This window comes from Mycteria americana, chromosome 14 (assembly GCF_035582795.1).
Source record: "Mycteria americana isolate JAX WOST 10 ecotype Jacksonville Zoo and Gardens chromosome 14, USCA_MyAme_1.0, whole genome shotgun sequence".
NCBI lineage: Eukaryota > Metazoa > Chordata > Aves > Ciconiiformes > Ciconiidae > Mycteria > Mycteria americana.
The window spans coordinates 1,551,660-1,573,892 of record NC_134378.1 but is presented as its reverse complement, the minus strand read 5'-3'; the positions used below and the strand labels follow the sequence as shown (position 1 = coordinate 1,573,892).

Below are 22,233 nucleotides of genomic sequence, written 5' to 3'. Positions count from 1 at the left end.
CCTTCGCTAATCGTATCAGCCAGCGCTGACCCCATACGGCCTTTGAGGAGAGAGACTGTTATCATTCCCTTCAGATTTTCTCCTTCTTTTTGACCTAGATTTCACGTTCCAGAAATAGCTTTCTCCGACATACCAGCATGCAAGGGATTAGAGAGAGAGAGAGAGAGAGAGTGTGCGTGCACACCAGGAAAAGATTTCTGTTGCATGCTCCATCAGTGTTTGTAAGGGGAAAAAAGGGTACACAGACACGTTCCATGATCTATTCATAAGTCTGTAGGACACACGGAAATTTATGACAACTGTTTCTCTGCACACTTACCTGTTCATTTTTCACCTCTAATCTTTTCCTTGTTATTATGGAAACTCCACTACCAAGCCCTGCGCCCAGACAGCGCTCCCTTTTCCCGAGGAAGCCTGTACCGTGGCTACAACCCTGCTCTCCAACTCCTCCACCAAAACCAAAGTATCTCTGTCCTTCTGCCTCAGCAAAGCTGCACTTGGTGCTCTTTGCTGTGAGGTTTCAGCTCTACTACAGGCAGCACCCAGCACAGCAAGCTCTCTTTCTGCTGCCTGCTGCGTGCACGTGTCTCTCTGGCACCCAGGGGTGGCTGCAGTGGGTTTGAACCCCGCAGAAATGTCACTTGTCCAGATCCCCAGGAAGCGGAGAGCTGCAGCCCACACGTGATGCTGTGCCGACACAAGCAGATGCAGGGGAGGTGGAAGCTGCCCATAGACTTAGCAGAATCATAGAATCACTGGCTCCAACAGGCCCATGTCCTTCTTATGTTGGGGGCCCCAGACCTGGATGCAGTACTCCAGGTAGGGTCTCACCAGAGCGGAGCAGAGGGGCAGAATCACCTCCCTCGGCTGCTGGTCACGCTGCTTTTGATGCAGCCCACGATACGGTTGGCTTTCTGGGCTGCAAGCGCACATTGCAGGGTCATGTTGAGCTTCTCATCAACCAACACCCCCAAGTCCTTCTCCGCAGGGCTGCTCTCAATCCTTTCTCCGCCCAGCCTGTATTTGTGCTTGGGATTGCCCCGACGCATGTGCAGGACCTTGCACTTGGCCTTGTTGAACTTCATGAGGTTTGCACGGGCCCACCTCTCCAGCCTGTCAAGGTCCCTCTGGATGGCATCCCTTCCCTCCAGCGTGTCGACCACACCACTCAGCTTGGTGTTGCCGGCAAACTTGCTGAGGGTGCACTCAATCCCACTGTCCATGTCGCTGACAAGATGTTAAACAGTGCCGGTCCCAATACCGACCCCTGAGGAACGCCACTCATCACTGGTCTCCACTTGGACATCGAGCCGTTGACTGCAACTCTTTGACTGCGACCTTCCTGCCAATTCCTTATCCACCGAGTGGTCCATCCGTCAAATCCATGTCTCTCCAATTTAGAGGCAAGGATGTCGTGCGGGACAGTGTCACATGCTTTGCACAAGTCTAGGTAGATGACATCAGTTGCTCTTCCTTTATCTACCAACGCTGGGAATATACTGGCAAGTGAGCACAGCTCCAAGGTCCTGGCCAAGCCTATCTTCTCCCAGCAGGGGCCATCTACAAAGGAATAGAAAGAAAGGCAGCTGCCAGCATTTTCCTTTGGTAATATGGTCAGAAAGCCAAGTCCTTCTTGTTGCTTGCTTTTATCAGCCTTGGTGGCAGGAAAGGGAGTCAGTAGTGCTGTCCTCGTGGGAGAGGAGAAACCGAAGCACCAAGGGGTGCCTCAGCTTGCTCAGAGCCTCTGGGAGAGCAGCAGCAGGGAGCCCATGCATGGTGTAGTGCTCTGCTCACGAGGCCGTGCTGGTTGGAGAGCAATGTGCCAGGTATGGCAGACACCTAAGGTCTCTTCTTGGGCTGACGGGCCTGGTAGCATCCCGGCACACTGGCGCTGCTGCCGTCCGTGTGAACTGGGTGGGCGCAGAGCTGCCCTGGTGCCAGGTAATCACAGGTGCCACTTTGCCCCTGCTGTCGGCAATGCTCAGCACCTCTCTGCATCTCCCTCCGTGGCCACGGGGCTCATGCCGTTGCTGGAGCCGCCCAGCAGCGACCGACGATGGTCTTAGAGCTAAGACGCACACATGTGCCAGGACATTGAGACTGGATGAGGTTTAGTAAGGCCGTGCACCCAGGCCTAAGCATCTGCAGGATTTCAGACAGCATAGGCAAATGAGGATTTCTTTGCGCGTGTTTCTCTTGTTCTGGGTTGCTTTTCCTCTCCTTCATGCTTTTCCGTTACTTTTTCCTTCTACTGAGCCATGATGTGGGTATTTCTGAGGATTCAGGAAGAGATTGGCTCAGAGCTTCGCAGAGCCACTCACCCCATGTGGATGAGCAGCTCTCAGTCCAGAGCTGCTCACCACTCCCAAGCCTGGAAGCAGTTGAACAGAAAACAAGTTTTCTTGTTTTCCTTGGTAGGCAGTGGAGGGGAGAGGCCCTGGGCTGCAGGTCCCAAGTCTCAGGGCTGACTTTCTGGTGAGATCCTCCTTTGGCCCCACTTTGCTGCTCTGTTTCCGAGAGCAGAAGCAGCACATCCACAGCGATTCCATCGCTGAACGGCGAGGGCGGCGGTAGCTCAGCCCTGCCTGCTGGAGCTGGCAGAGCGTGAGCTCAGTGCGGTGTTTCCCCAAGGCGCTTTGATCTCTCCTTGCTGCAGACCAGCCCTTCTCCGCTGAGCACCGTCAACCCAGCGAGTCATAAATAAATCAGAGCATCCAAGGACTGATGGCAACAGCGAGGAGTTGGGGCGGCACACGTGCTCCTGGCAGGAGCCACGCGGCAGCACCGCTACCCGCAAAGCCACAAGCCCTGCCCGAGGCCAAGCACCCTGCGGGCAGCACTCTTGGGCAGTGTCCACGCCACGCTGGGCCTGCGGGCACCCGCTGCCCTGTCTCACGTCAGACCGCCGCGCGGCATGGCTCTGGCCTCGCAGCGGTCTCCCCCGGCCCCGCAGTCTGGGTGAGCCTCACGCTCAGCTCCGCATGTCTCAACACAGGATCAGCGGGATGGAGCCAGACGCTGCTCCAGCACCCAACACGCCCGTGCTCAGGGTGCCTGGCTCTGCCCGGGCAGGCTCTCCCCGCAGCCCGCGAGCTGTACCGACCCTGCTCCCCTCCGCACGTCCTTCTTCCCTCGTTCCTGCGCAGGCAGCCTAACGGGGAGCCACAAAGCACAGGCACCAAGCGCAGCAACAGGACCTGGTGAAGCGAGGCTCAGTTCAGTTCCCTCTCCCCGTGCCCATCAGGACGGAGCTCAGCTGGCAAATCTGTGACCAGCAGGAAACACCCACCCAGGGAAACACGCACGTCCCCCCGTTTGCTTTTCCATTTATTTGTCTCCGCGCTGGAGACTCCTCCCGCTAACACCGCGCTCTGGCTGGAGCAATCCTGCGGCGGGTCCGCGGCAGCAGCGCTGCTGCCCTGGGCCGGGGCGCCGCGGGAGCACCGCCTGCAGCACTCGCACCCCACCGCCCAGCTCGGGGTCCCACCGGCGCACGGTGCCGGGGGCGGGAGCGGCTGGAGCGTGACGGGGCGGGGAGGGGCGGGAGGGGAGGGGAGGGGGGGTCTTGCAGCCAAACCCGCTTTTGTGTGGGGGTGAGACGGGGCCGTGCTGGGGAAAATGTCACCGTGGCTCCCGCGGCCATGACAAGGAGACAAAGCTCCCGCGTGGGGGAGGGAGCGGCGCCCGCTCGGCTCAGCAGCGTTTGGCTCCCCCGCTCCCGCCGCGCACGGGGCCGCCACCCGCAGCAGCTCCGGTGCGGGAACGGCAGCCGCCGCCTCTGTTCCCGTCGCCCCCCCCCCGCCGCGCCTGCAGCGGACGGGACGCGGGTTCCCGGTCACCGCTGGAGACGCGCGCGGGCGCCGTGTTCCCGGCGAGCGACGGGGGCGCGGGACGGGGCGCGCCCGCCCGGGCCCGGCGGGAGGGAGGCGCGCGACCGCGCCCGGCCGTGGGAGCGCCCCGCGGCGGGGGTGGGCGGGGCGGGGCCGCGCCTGCGCGGGGCGGGGCGGGGCGGTGACGCGCGGGGCGGGGCGGGGCGGGGCCGGGGTTTAAGGCGCGGCCCCGCCCGCGGCGCGCAGCCGGAGCGGCGGGCGGGCGCGGTGAGTGCGGTGGCGGCGGCAGCGGCGGCTCCGCGCGTCTCCTCCCTCCTCCCGGCCGCGGCCGCAGGAGCAGCCGGCGCGGCCCGAGCCCGAGGCCCGTCCTCCTCCCGCCGGGCACGGCACGTCCTCCCCTCCGCGGGACCCAGGCCGGGCCGAGCGCCCCCGCCCCGCGCCCCCCCCCCCGTCTCTCCGGTCCCCTCCGCCCCTCCTTTGTGTCTCCCATGGCTTTGTGTCTGGAGCTCCTCAAGCAATGTGAGTGACTGCCCGGGGCGCGGCGGGCGGGGGGCCGGGCCGGGCCGGGCCCTGCATGGCTCCGCGGCGGGGGTGCCGCGCCCTGCCTGCCTGCCTGCTGCTGCCGCCGCCGCTTGCCGGGCCTGCCGCCCCGCCGGGATCGCAGGTGGCGCTTCCGCTTCCCACGCGCGTCCCGTCCCTCCGTGGGGGCAGCTGCGTGGCCGTGGCGGGAGGGTTCCTGCTGCCTCCGGGCCGGGGGGGTGCTGCCCCCTCCTCCCACGCATGCCGCCTTCGCCGCGGGGGGGCCGCGTCCCCGCGGGGAGAGCCGGGCCCCGCGCGGGTGGCGCGGCCGCGGGGAGGGCGGAGGTGAGCCTTGCCGCGGAGCTGCTTGTCCCCCCGCCTGCCCCCGGGAGCTGCCCGCAGCGGGGGAGCAGCGGCCCCGCTTGCTTGCAGCCGCTGGCCCCGTCCCTCCGAAGCGAAGCGGGGTCGTGGCGGGTCAGGCTGGGTGCCCAGGCCGGTGCTTAAGGCCTTTAAGGGGTCTCTAGGTGCTGGAGGAAATGAAATGGTGCTTCGCTAAGTGCGTTCTCCCCCAGGGGACGCTGACCCTTTTTTTGAGGTGGTGTTTAGATTCTTCCTCCCCTCGAGAAGAAAAGGGTATTGTCTGAGCGAGGCACGAATGCTGAAGCTTCAGCGCCCGTCGCAGCTGAAGGCTGACATTTAGCAGCGCAGCGAGCTGGCACCTCCTGGCCAGAGCAGGCTTTGAAAAGTCTCTTTTTTAGCCTGGGAGAACAGGTCCTGGCTGAGGCTGCCTGGTGTTGCACCCCGGTGTTGAGCCGCCCTGCCCTGTCTAAGGGTTTAGGCTGAATGCCTCTGAAGTTAACTGCAGGTGTAGCTCGGGTATCGGTGTGCCGTGTTGGAGGGTGGGCATGTTATGCTTGGTTTTGAGCAGTAAGTAAATATAGCTCTTAATTTCTACCCCAGTCTTCATTAGGAGGCTCAAAAAGGAGGGTTGTTTCCAGGATGCTGTTGGTAGGACTAATATTACTTATTCTGCAAAGGTACAGACCTTGACCCCCAGGTTGTGCAGGAAACGTGTGTTTGAGACTGGAATGGAATTAGGATCTCTAACTCCTGGGCTGTAACTTGCCACTTGGGGGAGGAAAAGAAGAAAAGAAAAAAAAAAAACCACCCACAGCATGTGGCATTGGATCCTGAAATAAATTCCAATCATGTGGGATGATAACAAGCCAGATTGCCAACTCGTGTAAATTGGCAGACTTGACTCCAGAGGGTCCAAATTACTTAGCTGGTAATTGCTCTTCCAACAGGAATTTGGTGCTATGAAGTTACACATTCTTGAACGTGTGGAGAAAAGTAAGCCTAACTAGTGAACGCATCTAGCCTGCTTGTCTTTCAGATTAAGATAATTTATGTGTGCGTACTCTGCAGTGGTACCCAGATATTTGGAAGAAGGTTATCTGCAGAATTTGGCTGACATGTTGCAGTTGTGGAAAACCTAAAAGCTTGTCTTTAAGGTGCAAGTGCTAAACTGCTATATGCTATTTTTGCATCTATAGCTTGCTACTTCTGTTCCACTTCTGTAGTGGCCCTATAAGAGGTTTTGGTGTAGCTGAAGGCCCTGGGATCTGTAACTTGGCCCTTGAAGTGCTGGGGCGTAACTACTATGCAGTGTGCCCGTTTTGAAAGGACAAGAAGACCCTGTGCAGCCCCTGCCAGATCCTTGTCAGCAAAGGTGATAATGGAAGAACTTGATTTCTGTTGTATGTGGATTGACTATCTGGAGAATACTGAGAATGCGATGGGATTTGGTAAACCACGGAGCACTCCGAGGCCAACAGGTACCTTTGTGGAACTTGATCGGCTGTAGCTGGTGTCCCAGCCCTGTAGCTGGCGGGGCAAACATTGTCAGCTGCTGGGGAGAGCTTGCATTTCGCTTTGCAGCTGTGTGTGAGTCAGTAGTTGGATACTCAGTTGCTTAATCTGTGCATGCAGTTTAGATTTGTGGACACTTCTGACTACTTAGCTCAAGGTTATTCATCTGCTGCTCCAGCCTAATGTGTAATGCATGGGAGACCTGCTGTTCTGTGAGCTCATTCTTAGCTGTGCATGTTGCCAGAGCAATATAATTTCAAAAGCTTTTAATGGATAACTAATAACTGCCAGGCACTTACAAATAACTGTATGTCAGTTCTTGTCTCCCGTATAGATTTTCCTGTTGTTTGAGTCCAGCCTCAAATAGTGAACTGTTCACCGGACCCTGTAAAAGTCACTCTGTGACACTTAGTTTTCCTAATAATGCACTACATGCCTGCCTGCCGAAGTAAGGCTGCAAAGGCGTGCTGCGGCAGGGCTTGTTTTTGTCTTCTCAGCTGATACTTTTGCTCTGTGCAACAGCCTCAACTATTTTGTAATGGATTGAGGTGGCATAATTGGATTCAGTGCAGTGCAAGTTACAGTAACATATGTGAGCTGGAAGGATTAAGGCTGTGCAGGCGAATAGCCTTGTTCAAGAAAAAATCCACTTTAATTTCTACAGTGAAAAGTTGTCAGTCTGTTTCCTATCAGAGCAGATTTTAAAAGGGGAGAAGTACTAAGTATGATTGCTGTTTGCTTTGAAAGGCGATTAGAGTTCAGGCTGTCGGATAAAGTTCTGTGAAGGCTGTAGTTGGGGCTTGGGGATGAGAATGGTGAACTTGGGTACCTCTGAAGAGCTCATAAAAGAATGAGTTTATCCTTCCCTTCTCTCCTGGTCTCCATCCCAGCCTGCCACCTGGAGAAAGGGAGAAGCGGGGGACAGAATGACACCAGGGTGTTTGACACAAGCTGCCTTTAAGCAAGTGGAAGTTAAACTATTTGCAGATGGGCTAGTTAATGAGGAGAGTGGGAATTCTGTCCACTTCAATTTGTCTTGCAAAATTAATGAATTGCTGGCCCTTTGGTGCAGATGGGCACACTAAGTCAGCCTTCTGTCCCCTGGAGAAGCAGTGGGCCAGGGGAACAACAGCCCCACAGCCGGAGTCCTGACCTGGCCCTTAGCCCTGTGCTTCATGGCTCTGCCAGGGTCTGGCTTGTACATCCAAAAGGCACCATTTCAAAAGCATTTGCAATTTGCACTGAAAACAGTGAGGTAGCTGCTCAGATACATCTGCCTGCACAAGTCCGGTCTCTAATTTTATGGGCAACATAACGTAGGGCAGTACCAGTGTCTACATACCACAATGTGAGCTGCTAGTCTGCTATTAAGGATAGGTGACAAGCCGTCCTGGGGGAAGTAATGGTCCCCCAGGACTCGAGATTCTGTTTGACATCTGTAGAGGACAGGGCTGTGGATTGTGCGCTGCCAGGCCTCTTCCCAAATTTCCTTGTAGCATTTAAATACTGTGAAGGAAGACAGCCGAGTTCTGATTCTCTCCTACTTCCCCTGGGGTTCTTGGTGGCGGGGTTGGTCTTGCACTGTGAAATTGCCAGTAAAGGCACAGAGGGGCACGTGCACATACTGGGATGCAGGAAGGATGTCCGATACCTGCGTGAGTACTGCAGCCTGCCTGCTGCTGCTTCGTCTTAGCAGACGGCGCACACAGGAACTTGGTTATCCGTGCTGCTGTACAGGGTCTCTGGGGGTTAAGTTTGTCAGCTCTTCTGGCAACACCAAGGAAGTGAAACCAGTCTCTTTAAAAGGGACTCACCTGAGAGAGGCTGTAGCTTGCTGCGTCAGACAGCAGTGCTCAAAAGGGGAACAGTGTAAGGATGCATAAATTTTAAATGTTAGCACTAGTATTTGCATCAAGGACACGTTGACTATCAGTCTGTGCGCTCTTCATTAAGACATCCAGGTTTCACTGCAATGATCTCTTCTTCTGAACCTAGTTCTAAGAGATCAAAGCTTAAGCTACTGTGTTGTCTCTCCAGTTTGAAGTTGACCAAGAAACTTGAGTGGTGAATGTTTCAAAGGTAAATTCTTACTTGTGGTGCGAGTCTGTCAGAGCTGGAATTAAAGCAAAGATTAGAAGTTGCATATGCCTTTCTGCTGATGCACTGTCTTAGTGCAAGGTGATATTTGATGAAAGCTGAAAGGTGTTTAAGTTGATAAAAGGGAATTTTTATTGCCAGTTGTTGTCATAAGATTAGTCAAACTTCTAAGAGAATTATTTGTCTTATTTTTTATATTCTGGGAGTGGTTTAGGACCTAACTGAACGGAGCGCCAGCAGGGCATTTGCTGTGCTCAAGAGGTATCTCCAAGCTTAAAACTTCCTACCTGGGTAGTGCATATCTACAGCTGCATTACATTGAAAGTTAAAATTGGGAAGTTAAAGCATGGATATTACATCCCTCTTAGGCCTTATCCATAAGACAACTATCTGTGTCTGAAGATAGGGAAGGTGTCCCAGAGGCTACTGTGGGGTTGTCCCCAAGGGGGTTCCTGGACCCTCTTCTGAAGGCCCTTGTTAGAAGCCGTGCCGCTGCCCACTCAGCTGCCAGATTAGTCAGTGCTGCTCTTGTGGAGAACAGCATGTGTCAGGGCAGCTCGTGAGCCAGCACGCTATTGTAGAGCTGGTCTCCCTGGCCTCTTGTAAGGTCACTTGAGTAACTGTTTTGTTGGGAAGCCTTCTCTTCCTTGGTTGAAGCCTGAGACTTTTCTCAGTCTCTCAGCTTGGCCCAAACATGAGGTCCTGAATCATGACACTTCTATCCAGGAATTCTTCCAGGCTTTGGTACGCTCTATTGAATGGCTACCAGCACTTTCTTGACTGACCTGCCATTCCAGCAGCAGTCCCAGACTGGGAATTTTGGCCTCTTAGCGCTGCTACTCTGAGCAAAGCAAGCTCCCCGGCAATGTGGAGCTGGAGTAATGCCCAGCCTTGTACACAGCATGGACTGGGGCTTTCCAGGAGAGAAGGTGGGTTTGGGGAGATGGGTACAAGTAGAATAGAGCTGGAGAACTTTTCCCAGTGCCTGAACAGCTGCTTATTCTGATCCCTTGGAAGAAAAAGGGTCTTGGACAGTGCTTGCACCTCCTGAGCTCTGGTCCTGGACAAAGTAGCTACTTTGATTCGAAAGCATTGAGTTTCAGTGACCCTCAAGTTTGCAGTGTGCCAAGAGCAAGGCCTTGAGCAGGGAAATCCTGGATGCCGGGAAGCAGAGGGCTGCTCACCAGCAGCCTGTTGCCTTGGCCACAGCGCTGCTGCTGTTGGCCTTTGCACTTGGCACTGGGCTCCAATGTCTGCATCTCACTGTCACCCTGCAATCTTCTAGGGCATTCTGGAGGCTGCCGCTGCTAATAGTGGTATTATGCCACACATTAGCTTTTATCGCTGCTCTGTTAATGTGCTTACTGGAGATGAGTGCTGCAAAATGCTCCGGGTTGCTAAGGGGAGGCTGCCAAGGCAGGCTCTTACAGCCCTGCTCTCTCACAGGAGTCGTTCCTGCTCAAGTCAAATACTGAATCGGGCTGATTGGGGAAAATCGGCTCTTTGGGGGAAGGGAAACAAAAAGCTTGTATGGCTACCTGTCATCAGTCCTCTTGCCTGTGTAAAGCTGCTGGTGCAAATGCTGTTCCCTGGCAGCTGTGCGAGTCCTGCACACAGTTGTGTGCTTTCCACTGTGACGGGCCTGTGTCTCATCTGACCCGCTTGGTCGCTGTGTGGGCATCAATTCGCTGGGAGGTATCCCTGACTTTTGGCCGTTCATCTGTGTGATGCTTTAATTCCTTTCCATAGTGCTTCAGGGGGACGATGTCAATGTGGCATCAGGACTGAAGAAACCTGCAAGCTTAAGAAATAAAAAGGGAGGCAGCGCGTTTGCAGTACGAGCTCGCTCGGAGCAGGGGGAGCACGGACAGCAGCGCGGCAGCCTCCAGGCTCCCCAGCAGCCGCGGGCTGAGGCTGGGAGATGCCCAGGGCTTGCGTGAAGTGCCTCAGGGCGGGTTTCTCACGGCTGCATACATCAGAGCCGGGCTGCCCCGCTCCGCGGTCTCTGCGGAAGCCCGTGGGATGGCTTGGTGGGGCTGCTGCTGCTGCGCGGCTCCGGCGCCGCTGGCTCTGCCCGGGGGCCCTGCCCTGGCCCTGGCCCGGGCCGTGCGGGGCAGCGGGCCCTGCAGGGCGGGTGTGGTGCCGGGCCCCGCCGCGGGGCCGCTCCTCCCCCGCGGAGCGCCGCGGGCCGTGCCCGGCGGGAGGGAGGCGGCGGCCGCAGCCCCCGGGGCCCGACCCGGCCCGCGCCGCTCCCCTCGCGCCGCCCGCGCTTTCCGGCCGCCGCTCTTTGCAGCAGGCCGTAGGGCGAGGTAAGCGGCCGGGCCGGGCGAGTGCCGGGCCTGCTCCCGGGTGGCCGCTGCCGCCGCGGGGCCGTGCCGGGGCCGCCTGCCCCCGGGCGGCGGGGAGCGCCGATCCAGAGACGCTCCGGCCTTCGCCGTTTTTTCCGGTTCCTGAGAAGGAGCTGCGAGCGGCTGGCGCTGCCCCCGCAGCCCCTCCGGGCCGGAGCGGGGGCGGTGTGAGGGGGGGACGCCCCGACGGGCGCCGGCCCCGCGCTGCGCTTTGAGCCTCCGCGGCGGTGAGGCCAGCCCCGCTGGCGCGGGAGCCGTGCCGGCGCTCCGGTGAGCTGCCCCGGGTCAGGTGCGGTGGGGTGCGCGGCCCTCCTCTGCCGGCCCTGTCTGAGGGGTGGCTGAGCTGGAAGGGGAGAGGGCTGTCGAGCACGCAGAGGAACCTCTGCCTGACCCCTCATCTTGGGTGTTAAGTAACAGCAGGCTTTAAAAAGCAAGGATGAAAGTGCCTGTCTGGCGTTTTCCCTCTTTAAAGTGCTGTGCTCGGTCCTCCCCGACAGCAGATTGACAGCCGTCCTGCTGCGGGCCCCAGGCACAGAGCAGCGCTCGTTATTTCCCCCAGCACACGTGTGGCACGACGCCAGTGGAGCTGGTGAAGTTCCTGTGAGCTTGCTGTGGTGGAGCAAAGCGGAGCTCAGACTAATGAGGCCTTCTCGAATCAAAGGACAGAACTGGGCCAGCCTTTTAGGCTGCTGGTGTTGTGACAGCAGTAAACTTTGAAGCACTGTCTGCTTTCTTCTGGCACTGCTATTTGTGTGCTTACCTTTGATTTATTTTTTTCAAGGGCTCTGAATATCTTGGGTGCTGGGGGAGGCAGCTCTAAAAATAACTTCAGAGGCTGGTTATTTCCGAAGTCATTATTTCTGCTTCTCTCAGGTTTCTTTCCCTTCTGTCTTTCTCCAGTGCTGCAAGGCCTGGTTCATACTTCATCATGTTTTCTGCTCTCTTCTAGTTCTTGCTCAGTTAGCAAACATGCTTTGGGTATGGGTGATGGTATGTGCTCAGACAGCAGGTGGATGTGATTGCAGTTCTGGGTGCAGGAGTTCCAGGAACACTGAGGCCAGAATGAACCAAAACCTTTCCGAAGGGTAGAACTATAGCTTGTGAAAACCGGAGCCACTCAGGTGCTGTCCTGCAGAAGCAAGTGTGCAGGAATGTGTGCATCTGCTGCTTGAACCAACTGTGTTCACAGGTGACAGTGGCTTGAGGAAGTTCCATTGTCCTGTTTCTCAGAAGCGTGCCACAGGATGGCTCGTTTTAACGGCTGGGTGAATCCTAGCAGGAACCCTGGTCACTGTTAATGCCTTAACTCAAGTTCTGCTGTTGCACGTGAAATAACTTTACCAGGCTGAGGCAGCAGCTAGCAAAAGCGTTGTGTACAAAGACTCTCACTTGGATGGATTATGACTGAGAACTGCTTTTGCTGCAGTTGTTGTTCAGGGTACCTGTTAAATCTACTTTATGCTAATTCTTAAGGTGTGATGCTTTTCAGCATCACTTTTTTTTTAAGCTGGCTCAATTAGAGTTTTACCCAGCTGTGCCCCTTATCACAAAACAGCTGCCAACCTGATTACTGCCCAGCCTCCACATGCCATGAGCTTGCCAGTCCTAGGGACCCGTGTGCTCCGTTTCCCCTGCCAAGGGTGACGTGCCTCTCTTTCCCATCAAATCGCAGGAGAGGAACAGAGTAGGTCTGCTCGCTGCAGCTATGGGAAGCAGCGTTACCCTTGAAGATTTAACCACCAGTCATGGGCGTCTTCAGTATCGCTCCGCTCGAGCTGCTGTGCGGGGTGCAGCTCTCCTCACTCCACGTGGGCTGACTTCATGCTGTGGCTTACACCTTCAAGCTTGCTTTCTTGGAAAGTATACCCTAAGCTTATTCATGGCCTGCTGCAGCATTCAGGCTTGCTTGAGAAAAGAAAAATGCTGTAAATGTACTCCTGAATGTAGCTAGTATTTAATGGGCTGAATCTGTAGACAAAGTAGAGGTGCCTAAGGCTTAAAGACTGATTGTGGTACACCCTAAACAGCTGCTCTGCCCTGGGGACTTCCTACGAGCTTTGTGTTGCTCCTGGCCACCCTGGAGCAATACAGCAGTTGCCGCCTTATCTCCTGGACTGCAGCAAGTGCTTCCTGATTAACATGCACTGTAGGGTGGAGAGTGGAGATCAGTCAGGGAGTCAGATTTGGCTTAACATGCCCCCAACAGCACTGTAACGATTTAACTTACGCTAGCAGGGATTGCTCCTGTATGCCTCATTGATTTGGAGGTTGAAAACAACACGATGTAGATACCTAGAGTGTCCGGATCTTGTTCGTATCATCTATTTCAAGTCCTGAGCGTGCTTCATCCTTGAAGGTGGAGTCTTAGCTGGCATGAGTCACTATGGATTGGTGGCCTTGGGTTGGTTTCTTTTGTGTGTTCCCCCCACACACGCACGTGCATGCTAATTGTAGCAAGTTGAAAGGCATTTGGGAGGCGTTGCTTGAGCTTGTTGGGCTGAGAAGCCTCCTAAGCATGTGGGCAGGCTACAATGGAAAGGAGAACTTGACGTGAGGGGAGAGGAAAAATGATCTCTCTGATCCAGGCTGTGCTCAGTGTTCTTCAGAGCTGGGAGGGAAGCTAATGATATTGTGGGTTTTCCAGTCTAGAAGGCCTTTTTTATACTTAGCCATGGTTTGGGGGTTTTAGGTTCACCTGGCAAACTAAAAGCAAGGTTTTTATTGTTGGAATGATGTACTTTCTATAACAGCTTCTCTTATTTCTGTCAATTACTATGGTTCCAACCACAAAAGAGCTTTCTTGTTCTAATTAGCCTCCTCCTGTTTGGGTTCAGTTGTGTTGCTGTGTCGCCATGGAGACAATCGTGATGTCACAAGCTATGGCATCACTGAAAAAGTTGCTGGGAGGCCGTTGTTAATATTCGCCCTCACCCCAGTAATCAATAGCTGGGAGGAGAAAGCAGAACAGCTCAATAGGTTTCAGGGAAGATACAGAGCTTTTAAATGAGCCTGAATTACAGCTGCGATTTTAAGGCTGTTGCTTCAGTAGCGATGGCGGAAGAGGTGTAATATAACCGCTTTCTTGAAACTATCTATCTTCATTGCCGTGTCTGTTGTTGAGCTCACTTACTTAAAATAAATAAATGGCAGGAAGCCCAAAATCTCCAGCTATTGCTGCGCTGCTTCACTTGAGCCCTGTTAACAAACATTTGTGACGCTAAAAACCCAAGGACCCACTAGGCTGCATTCCAGTCACAGCGTGATGGGCTTGGTGCTGCTTGCGGCTGGGTAGCAGGTATACTGAGCTTGCCTAGCTAGCTCTGGCATCAGCCAAAAAAGCTGTTGTATCACCAGGGTGGCAGTTCAAGGAACTTTTTGGGGTCTCTTGCCTTTCCAACACTTCTGAGACTTTCCAACACCGCTGTGGGAATACTTAAGCACATAATGGGGTAGCTGGGCTGCTGAGAGCTATGCGATGAGATCATGACAGCCAACAGGATTTGACTTGTATGCCCTCATGTATGAGCTCAGTGGAGATGGTAACGTAGCAGAGAACTGGTCGTCTTTCATGGCTTAATTCTGCTCTTTGCTAAAACGCTGGGAACTTTCTTATTTCCTGAAATGCCATGACTTATCACCGCAAAGACTGTGTGTGAGGATGTGTTCTGCTCTGTACGATCTCTTCCATGCATTTGACCTCAGCTTTATCTATTTTCTTGTGTGAGGAGTCTGGTTGAGAGCATGGCACAGTGTACTTGATACTGTGTCTTGAGCTGTAACAGCCTACTCAAATATTAGCTAATCTCCTGCTGATTAATGTGAGGCAGGATGGTCTTCAGTGCCTGACCTGTCAAGCAGGTAGCTAATGCTTTCCAATTATCTGTCATTTTTGATAAAGGGGCTTTGTCATCATTATCACAGAAGCATGTTATCTGTAACTGTTCTGTTTGTATTAATCTGCATGCCCGCTCCCTAATATCAGACTTTGCCTGTATGTGGGGTATATCTGGAGCTCGGGGGTGAGTTTGGGGTGCTCTCGTACTGCTGGGTGCTAGCCCCTGCTGCTCAGCAGGGACCCTGGGCACTGAACCCGCACGGCTTGGCTTGGGCTGCTCTGGGTTGTAATCTGTCGGGGCTGGCACTTGCTTGGCAAGCGCAATAGTACGTCTTCTCCCTTGTGCTCCAAGCAGCCTTGTATTCAGACAAAAGGAATAAAATTTCATGTAACGTGGAAGCTGAAACAAGTTGACTTTTTCAGTGTGCAAAATTTCTGGCTGCTTTCCTGAAAGGATCAAAACTTTTCCAGCAGTTCTGCTGACAGACTCCTCTTCTTTTTCTAATTTATTTTCTGAATTGCTGGGGTTTTAAGATGAAAGGCCAGAGCAGCTCATAGCATGAAGACAAAGTGTTTTTCACCTTGTCTCTTCCCTTGGAATCTTTGATTAGTGTCCTGTTTAGGAGGAAAATGTGACTGGAAGACCAGTTGCATTTGAATCATGTTAATTTGTAGTGCTGTTGATCTTAAAATAGCTAGCTGTCTGGCCAAAGATGCTAAAACCTGCTTTTTAACCAACACTGGTTAAAAACTGTAGAGGGTGGGAAATGCTTTAGTTCTCTCCTGATATGGGTTGCATCTGTCCTGATTGCTACAAGGGCTGTGGAGCCATCCACACCAAGGCCACCTGACTCTAAGAATTCTAGCACTATAGTTGCTAGAGAGGAGAAAATGAACGCATAAAGGTCTAAGATTGAAATTGTTTAGGACTACAGTTTGCAGACAGATGTCATTCAGGAAAAGAATTAAAAGCTCATCTACAAATTATGCATGCTTTGTAAAGTTTGGCTGTAATTTTAGCATGCTTTCATTTTTCAGTGTGTGTAGAAAACTACCTCATCTATGGGAAGGGTAAGATGAAGTTTCCCTTAATACAGCAAAACAGCTAATTCCAAAGTATTTGGAGATTTCCATTAAAGGCTATGAATAGATTGCTTCCTAGAAGGAAACTAGTCCTTCTGTCCTTACTCATGGGCTTGTCTAAACACAGTTAACCCCAACAAATTCCTTTACTACGTGAGCAAGTTGCTGTGAAATGGCTTATTCTTTCAGAATATGACTCTGCACGGAGTTCCTTATGCCCCAAACTTGTTTGTGCCCTAGGAGGCTAACTGGGGATAATTCTGTGGATTCGTCCATGATCTGATATTCTCAGTTGCTCTGTTCTTATGCCAGTGATGACTTTTGGCAGACTTGAATGCCGAGTATACATCAGATAATCTGACCACCATATAATCTCCACTGCTAGGTTCTGAATTATATATATATATATATAGTGAGTTTGTTAGAAGACTCACTATATTATATATAGTGAGTTTGTTAGAAGATGCTGTGTAGGCTGCTTTTGTACCCCTGTCTTTCAAAAATATGAAGAACCTGACTGAATTAATGGTCCTCCGTGCGGGAGCTTGGAAGCTCTTCTCCTTTCCCTGTTGCTTCTAGCAGGTAACTCTTGCTGGTGAGGAATGGGATCATCCAGCTCTGGAATGGGCTGAACAGGAGCGGCTCTCATGAGCGACAAATCTCTGGGCATTGCCTGCTTTCTGCTTGGTTCTTCCATGGCTGCTGTTACAAAGCCAAAGGAAAACCAGATCAGTGGTGTGCTGCTTTGGGGAGCAAGAGGTCAGCAGGAGAGGCAGAGACCCCCTCCTCTGTCGCAGCTATGCAAATGCCAGTGCACCAGGTTTCCTTGCTCCTGGTCTGCAGCCTCTTGCCTGCTTCCACCGGCAGGGCTACGCTGACCGCCTTGGACTTCAGTGCAGATGCTTTAACCTTGCAATTGCATTGTATGATATCTTCTTCCCCCACACCAAACCCCTTCGTCAGTACTTGCAGGTTTCTTGAATCCCTCAGGCTGGCTTGGCTGGCATCTATAACAATTGATGCACTTGCAGGAGGAAAAACTGAGGTGCTAGCCAAGGCAGGCTGAGTACTTGAGGATGGGAACAGAAACATAAATCCTAATATCCTGCATATTAATGTGTTCTTCTACTGAGTTCTCTGAAATTTAGACGTAAGGGCACATACCTGTCATTCAAACAAGTTTTAAAAGATATCTTTGTAGAAGATGGTCACCTACAGGATGGTAAGCAGTATCCAAACTTAAAAGGGAAGAGTGAGTGGGCACTGACAATTTTTGCAGAATAACTCTGCAAAATGTATCTGAGATATTAAGGGAAATGGCATTCCTGCCTGAAAAATAAGGTAGTGAAAATTGCTACAAGTTTGGGCATCTTTCCAGCACTGAAGTTTCAGGCATTCTTTCAACAGCAGTTAAGGGTTGTGACACCAAGTGCTTGTTCAGATCGTAAGTCAACAGATTGCATGCTGCAAGATGGGACCTGGAGCTGAAAATCAGGTTGTCTTGTGTGATCTCTGATAAAGACTTCGAAACTAGAGCTGCCTGATCCTGTAGCAGCAATGGCCATGTATACTTGTTCAAAGGTAAACAGAGCTCCTGCAAACATCACCCAGAGATGGAGGTTAACAAGATACGGATTTGTGCTCAAAGCAAACCGTTACAGAGAAAAGTAGATGATGCAGAGCTGTCAGGTGCTCTTAAGTAGATGACTAAAAGTGAAGTTACTTAAGAATGTCTGGAAGCCTCAGGTTCCCATCTAGCTAAGCTGCCATGCTTCAGAATGATAGAGTAGGACTCTTTTCTTGGTGTCTCTTGACCTCTTAGTAACTGCTGGTCAGTGAGTGGCAAAAGATAATGGACTCCTTCCCTTTCCTTTAAAGAAAAATGCATTTGCTTTTTTAAGTCTTGTCCGTTCTTTTCTAACCCCTCAGCAGAAGGAAGATACCTTAGTGACCCAAGGTCTGCGCTTGCCTGGGCTCTTTCCACTCAGGTTGAGCACTGCTTACTAATGGGTGTCATATGGAGGGCAAACACAAGGCGGACAAGGGCGGCACTTGGCTGTTTTCAGTCTTAAAGATCTCCTTGTCTAGCCAGTAGTGACACACTTCAAGGATGTGAATCACTTCTGTGTCAGTAGTATTTGCATGATATGGGCAGACTTGCTGCACTGTGGTTTGTGCAACACTGAGAAACTTCGAAGATGGAAGGGAAACATAGCTGGATAATACGGTCAGATGCATTTCTTGATCTGAACTACTGGTGCTGAAAGCTGAACTGTCAGTTTAACTTCAACAGTGTTAAGACTGGCTGGTGCTTAATCGTGTTTGCAGGATTGCAAGAAGCTTGCAGAGAGCTAGTAGGTTTGAAAATCTGCACACCTGGCCACAGAGGCAGCGTAACCTCCTGCAGTAAGTCCCCAAAGCCGCAACTCATGCTTAAGCCCTTGCCCAGGTTTTCCAAGTCCTTTGAGGTTTTCGTGGAGAGTGAGTGTATGCAGGAGGAAGCTGGTCTGTGCTGGTTTAGGAAATACCTGTGCACACCGTGCTGTGACATGCGCAGACCTATGGTCATGTATTCTGTCTACTCTCTCCACGCAGTTGGGTTCAAGTTACTAACGGCCTTTCTTATTTGAAGGGACAGTTGGATGCTGTTCAGTTGGCCTCCTGTACTGAGGCTCTCTGAGCCTGTTCATCCGTACCGCAGCTGATTCGTGCCAAACTCAGCACAGCTCTTGATTGTGGCTGCTTACGGCTGCGTTGACTGGGAGTTTGTCTTACGTCATGCGTCGAGGTCCAGCGAACAGGGTCGGTAGGCTGCCAGCGAAGTGTCTCTTGCTGGGAAGTACTGACTGCAGCTCTCGGCTCTGTAGGCTGGTCCTTTGGTTGCTGTTTTCCTGCATCTCTAAGTGGTAAAGATCAGAACTAGGGTTTTCACATAGCTACAATCATAAATGTAGGAAGGAAATTGTCCAGCAGTATCTGCTGAAGGGGGAACTTTGCATGTTCTGCAGTGGAACTTGTGCATATGGGAACTCTGTACAGTTTCTGCATGTTCCAGTATCCAAAAACCTAAAGATAAAGAGTTCCTTTTTCCTCTTATGGGTGAGATTTATGAATAACTTTCTTAGCTGACTTTATGGTGGAGTCTCATTGATAAAACAAGTGAGTGAATTTCCTTAGTAAGGAGTCTCTGAATAGGAGGTCTAATTTTTCTAGTATTGGTAAATACTTCCAGAAAGCAGGATGCTTAATACACTTCTGAATTGGTACTTGGTTGCCTGTTAGGTACCAGGGCGTGAAAAGCTGGGCCGCTGTTCTCAAAGGTATTGGAAATGACTACGTTCAAGTGCTGTGATTCCAGCTCTGCACATGCTCCTTGGAACACAGTTGCTTAACTGTGTGTTGAGGTTGTGGTTGTATTTCTGGCCTTGAGAGGCAGCAAGTGCTTGTTGCTCACCTTGTTAGGCTGCACGGAGTCATCTGCAGCGCTCACTAGCAGTAAGTGGAACAGGGATGGGAAGGGGGACAGCTGGGTTGTCTTAATGTAGGGTAACTTATGCGTAGTTGTGGTTTGGGTGTTTTTTGAAGTGTAATCTCCCTCCAGAGTTTTGGGCTGTGCCTTCTGTTTTGCTCTTGGGTTCAGCTTGTCATCTTATTCCCTGGCACCTTCAGGGAGCCATCAGGCCAGCCTCCCTCTCTGTTAAGGGGCTGAACACTCAAAATGACAGTGGGACATCGCAGGATGGAGTCTGACTTAGCGCCTACCACAACCAGACTGATAGCTTTAAAACTTCAGAAGCAATTATTATTCCATGCCATTGTTCTTTGCACTGTATTGCTCTCACACTTACGTACCTAATAGAAACTAATGACTGTTCTGATGCACGGAGGATATACGTTGTATATGTGAAATCTAAAGGAAGTGTCAAATAACTTAAATGTTTTGAAGCTTCTTGCATCTAATGTGCAAGAACCAAAGCCTAAGGTAAATTTGTTCATTCTGGCAGGGGCTGCTGAATTAAACCGTAAAGCAGTTCTCTCATTAGTCAGATTCCTGAGAGCATTCTCTGGTCACATCCTGGACTTGGGAACTGCAAGACCACTTGCTTACCAGAACCCGTCTCTAGCTTTAAATGCTGTTGTGCTTTTCTCTGTGTTCAGAGTGCTACATGTAGTAATGACGAGGGCTACTACTGGAATCTAGCTGGACAGGCAAAGGACAGAACATCCTAGAATTGAACTTCCTGATGAAAAAAGTAGCAGTCTGGTACAGCGAGGCTTCCAGTGATTGTATGAATTCATACTGTGTTAAAATTTCCCTTAAATCATGCTCATACTTCACGATCACTGCAGAAGCAAGCAAAGAGAAAGATCAGGCTGGAGCCCTCTAAGACAATAAATTGAAGGGTTGTTTTAGTTTGGTGGTACTCAACTTCCCAATGCTTTCTTGACTACTTCCTGAAATTGTGTGTGTGCATACACATCTAAGTGTCTGCAGAACTTAGGTGTAGTGATGCTTTTGTGCAAAATTTACCAGCTCGTTCAAAACACCTGAAATGGTTGTATCTGGGCATTTCCTTCTGCACTGCCACAGCATATGAATCCTTTCCCTTAACTTTGAACAGGGAGCACTTCTAAAACTGTCACTCAAACTGAATAGTCGGAGGGGAGAGACTGTGCTGTCCCAGAGACATGTGTATCCTGTCGGACAGCAATTTTGGGGGGTGTGTTGTATTTCAGTTAGATAGGATCCTGGCTCTCAGGAAAGGTGGTACTTAATTTAACAGAATACTAATATTTGTACTGCAAATTGCCACATGCTTGGTTTCCTGACCTAGGGAAACCACAAATTATGGATCTTCTGTCCTCTACTTCATTAGTTGAATGTTAACAAACCTCAGATCCCGCAGCTCCCTGCACCTCGCGCTGCTGTGGCATGGCTGTGTGACCACCCGGCACGTGGTCACAGGCAATAGCTGGAGTTGCAGGGTGTTCAGCACTGAGTGTGGTGGGGAACGGTGAACCACTGTAAGGTGAAGGTGGAAGGAGAAGGGCTTTTACTCTCTGGCCTGCTTCTGTAGGCCTGCTTTTTATGTTCCCATCTCTGAGCTCTGCTGCTGTCCCTTGGCTCCGTTGCTGTAACACTCGTGTTGCAGTGGGGAGCGTGAGCAGTTTGGCTGAGTTAATATTATCTGTTGTGCTGCCCATCTAATACTGTGCTTCTATATTCAGTGTTTCTTTTGATCTCCCAAGTGTCGATCGTGGTCTTCTGTCCATGGATCTCATACACACTAATGCTTGCTATGTTAACTTGTGCAGAAGACCGTGCCTTTTATGTTGCTCAAATTCCTTGTTTTCACGTCTTGCTTTTTGGTGCCTGAGTGAGCTGTAGGCAGCTTTTTAAAGCACTTAAAAGTACTCCCTGGTATGAAGCCTGCCAGAGTAGACAGATCACACTGAAATCAGTACACTGTCCTGGCATAAATTATGTCAAAATGATGGCCTGCTGTGTGTGTAAGGTGACTCACTTCTGTTGTTACACCCTTTCCCCAAGGATAAGGCATTCCCACTACAGGGAGTAGGAAGCCCAGCTTGCACCAGGCTCTATAGCAGCTGAGTCAGATCTCTTGTCAATTAATGTAATTAACAGTTAGCTGTAGAAATACCTCCTCTAACTGTCCTCATGGTTGTGTCTGTTAGTGGCTAGAGTAGGAGGGGACAGTCCTGTGGTACCCAAGGGAGATGGCAGTTCACAAATTCTTCTAGGTGTCTTGCAGCATAAGCTGCGGACATTGCAGACTCATGGAAATTTACTGATGGAGATGATGCAAGCTGCTCAAAGCTTGCAGTTAAATAACCCTACAAGTGCTCTGCTGCTCCCTCTCAGACTCGTATTAATGTTCCCACGGTTAGATAACTGGCCACACATCTGTTTACAAAACAGTATCCAAAATAACTTGTTACTGTTTTATTTCCTCAGCTGTACTGTGCATCTTGGTTACAGCTAGAAGAATAGAAGAACTGAATCTGTTGCTGAAAGGGAGTTGGACTTTTTTTGCGCTGCTTTAACACAAAGTTGTTTTCACCATCTCAGGACTTAGGCTTGCTGGTATGAAGCTTGTCCGCTGTCATCTCATAGGCATCCCATGTCCTCTGGATGTCTGGGACAGTAATAGAAACAGAGCAGCTTTACATCCCTGTCTGAAGATTGCATTCATTCTTGGTCTGATTATCATGCTGAAGACGCTAGCCCTGGCAAGTGGGGAACGGTCGCTTGTGTAGGAAGGGCTGTCCTAGCCACTCTTTGCTTGCCTCTCTGGAAGTCAGCAAGAGGATAATCCTTGTGCAGCTGGCCGCCTCCAGCCGGGTGTTGAGGTGCTCATTGGAGCAGGCGGAGCAGCAGCCCCGCAGGCAGCGTGGGGGGGAGCGGGCCCTGAGGCAGCCCCGCGTGTGGGTTGCTGCAAGGCAGCAGCCGTTTGGGCCCCGCTCATTTCTGGGAACATACTGGGGGATAATGCACAGTCAGAGCTGGAGCAAGCAGGAGAGCTTCCAGCTCCTGAGGTTCGTGTGATTGGAAGACAATAGAAACCAGACACTTGAAAATTAAAGGCAGCTATGTGGTGGTGTCCCACCTCTTCACTTGCCACAGGAC

At 51.8% G+C, this 22,233-nt stretch overlaps 1 protein-coding gene across 3 annotated transcripts in view; it reads left to right on the top strand.

Moving 5' to 3' along the window:
- The window catches only part of DLGAP4 (DLG associated protein 4), a 71,324-nt gene that overhangs the window by 22,182 nt on the left and 26,909 nt on the right, over positions 1–22,233 (top strand). The window contains exon 1 of one of the 3 annotated variants that reach the window (XM_075517507.1): positions 4,111–4,349. The exons of the other annotated variants lie outside the window; for them this stretch is intronic. Within the exon in view, the coding sequence (XP_075373622.1) occupies positions 4,319–4,349 (31 nt within the window). The 5' untranslated portion in view covers positions 4,111–4,318. Of the gene's footprint in view, positions 1–4,110; positions 4,350–22,233 lie in introns of those variants that run through there. 3 annotated transcript variants of the gene reach the window in all.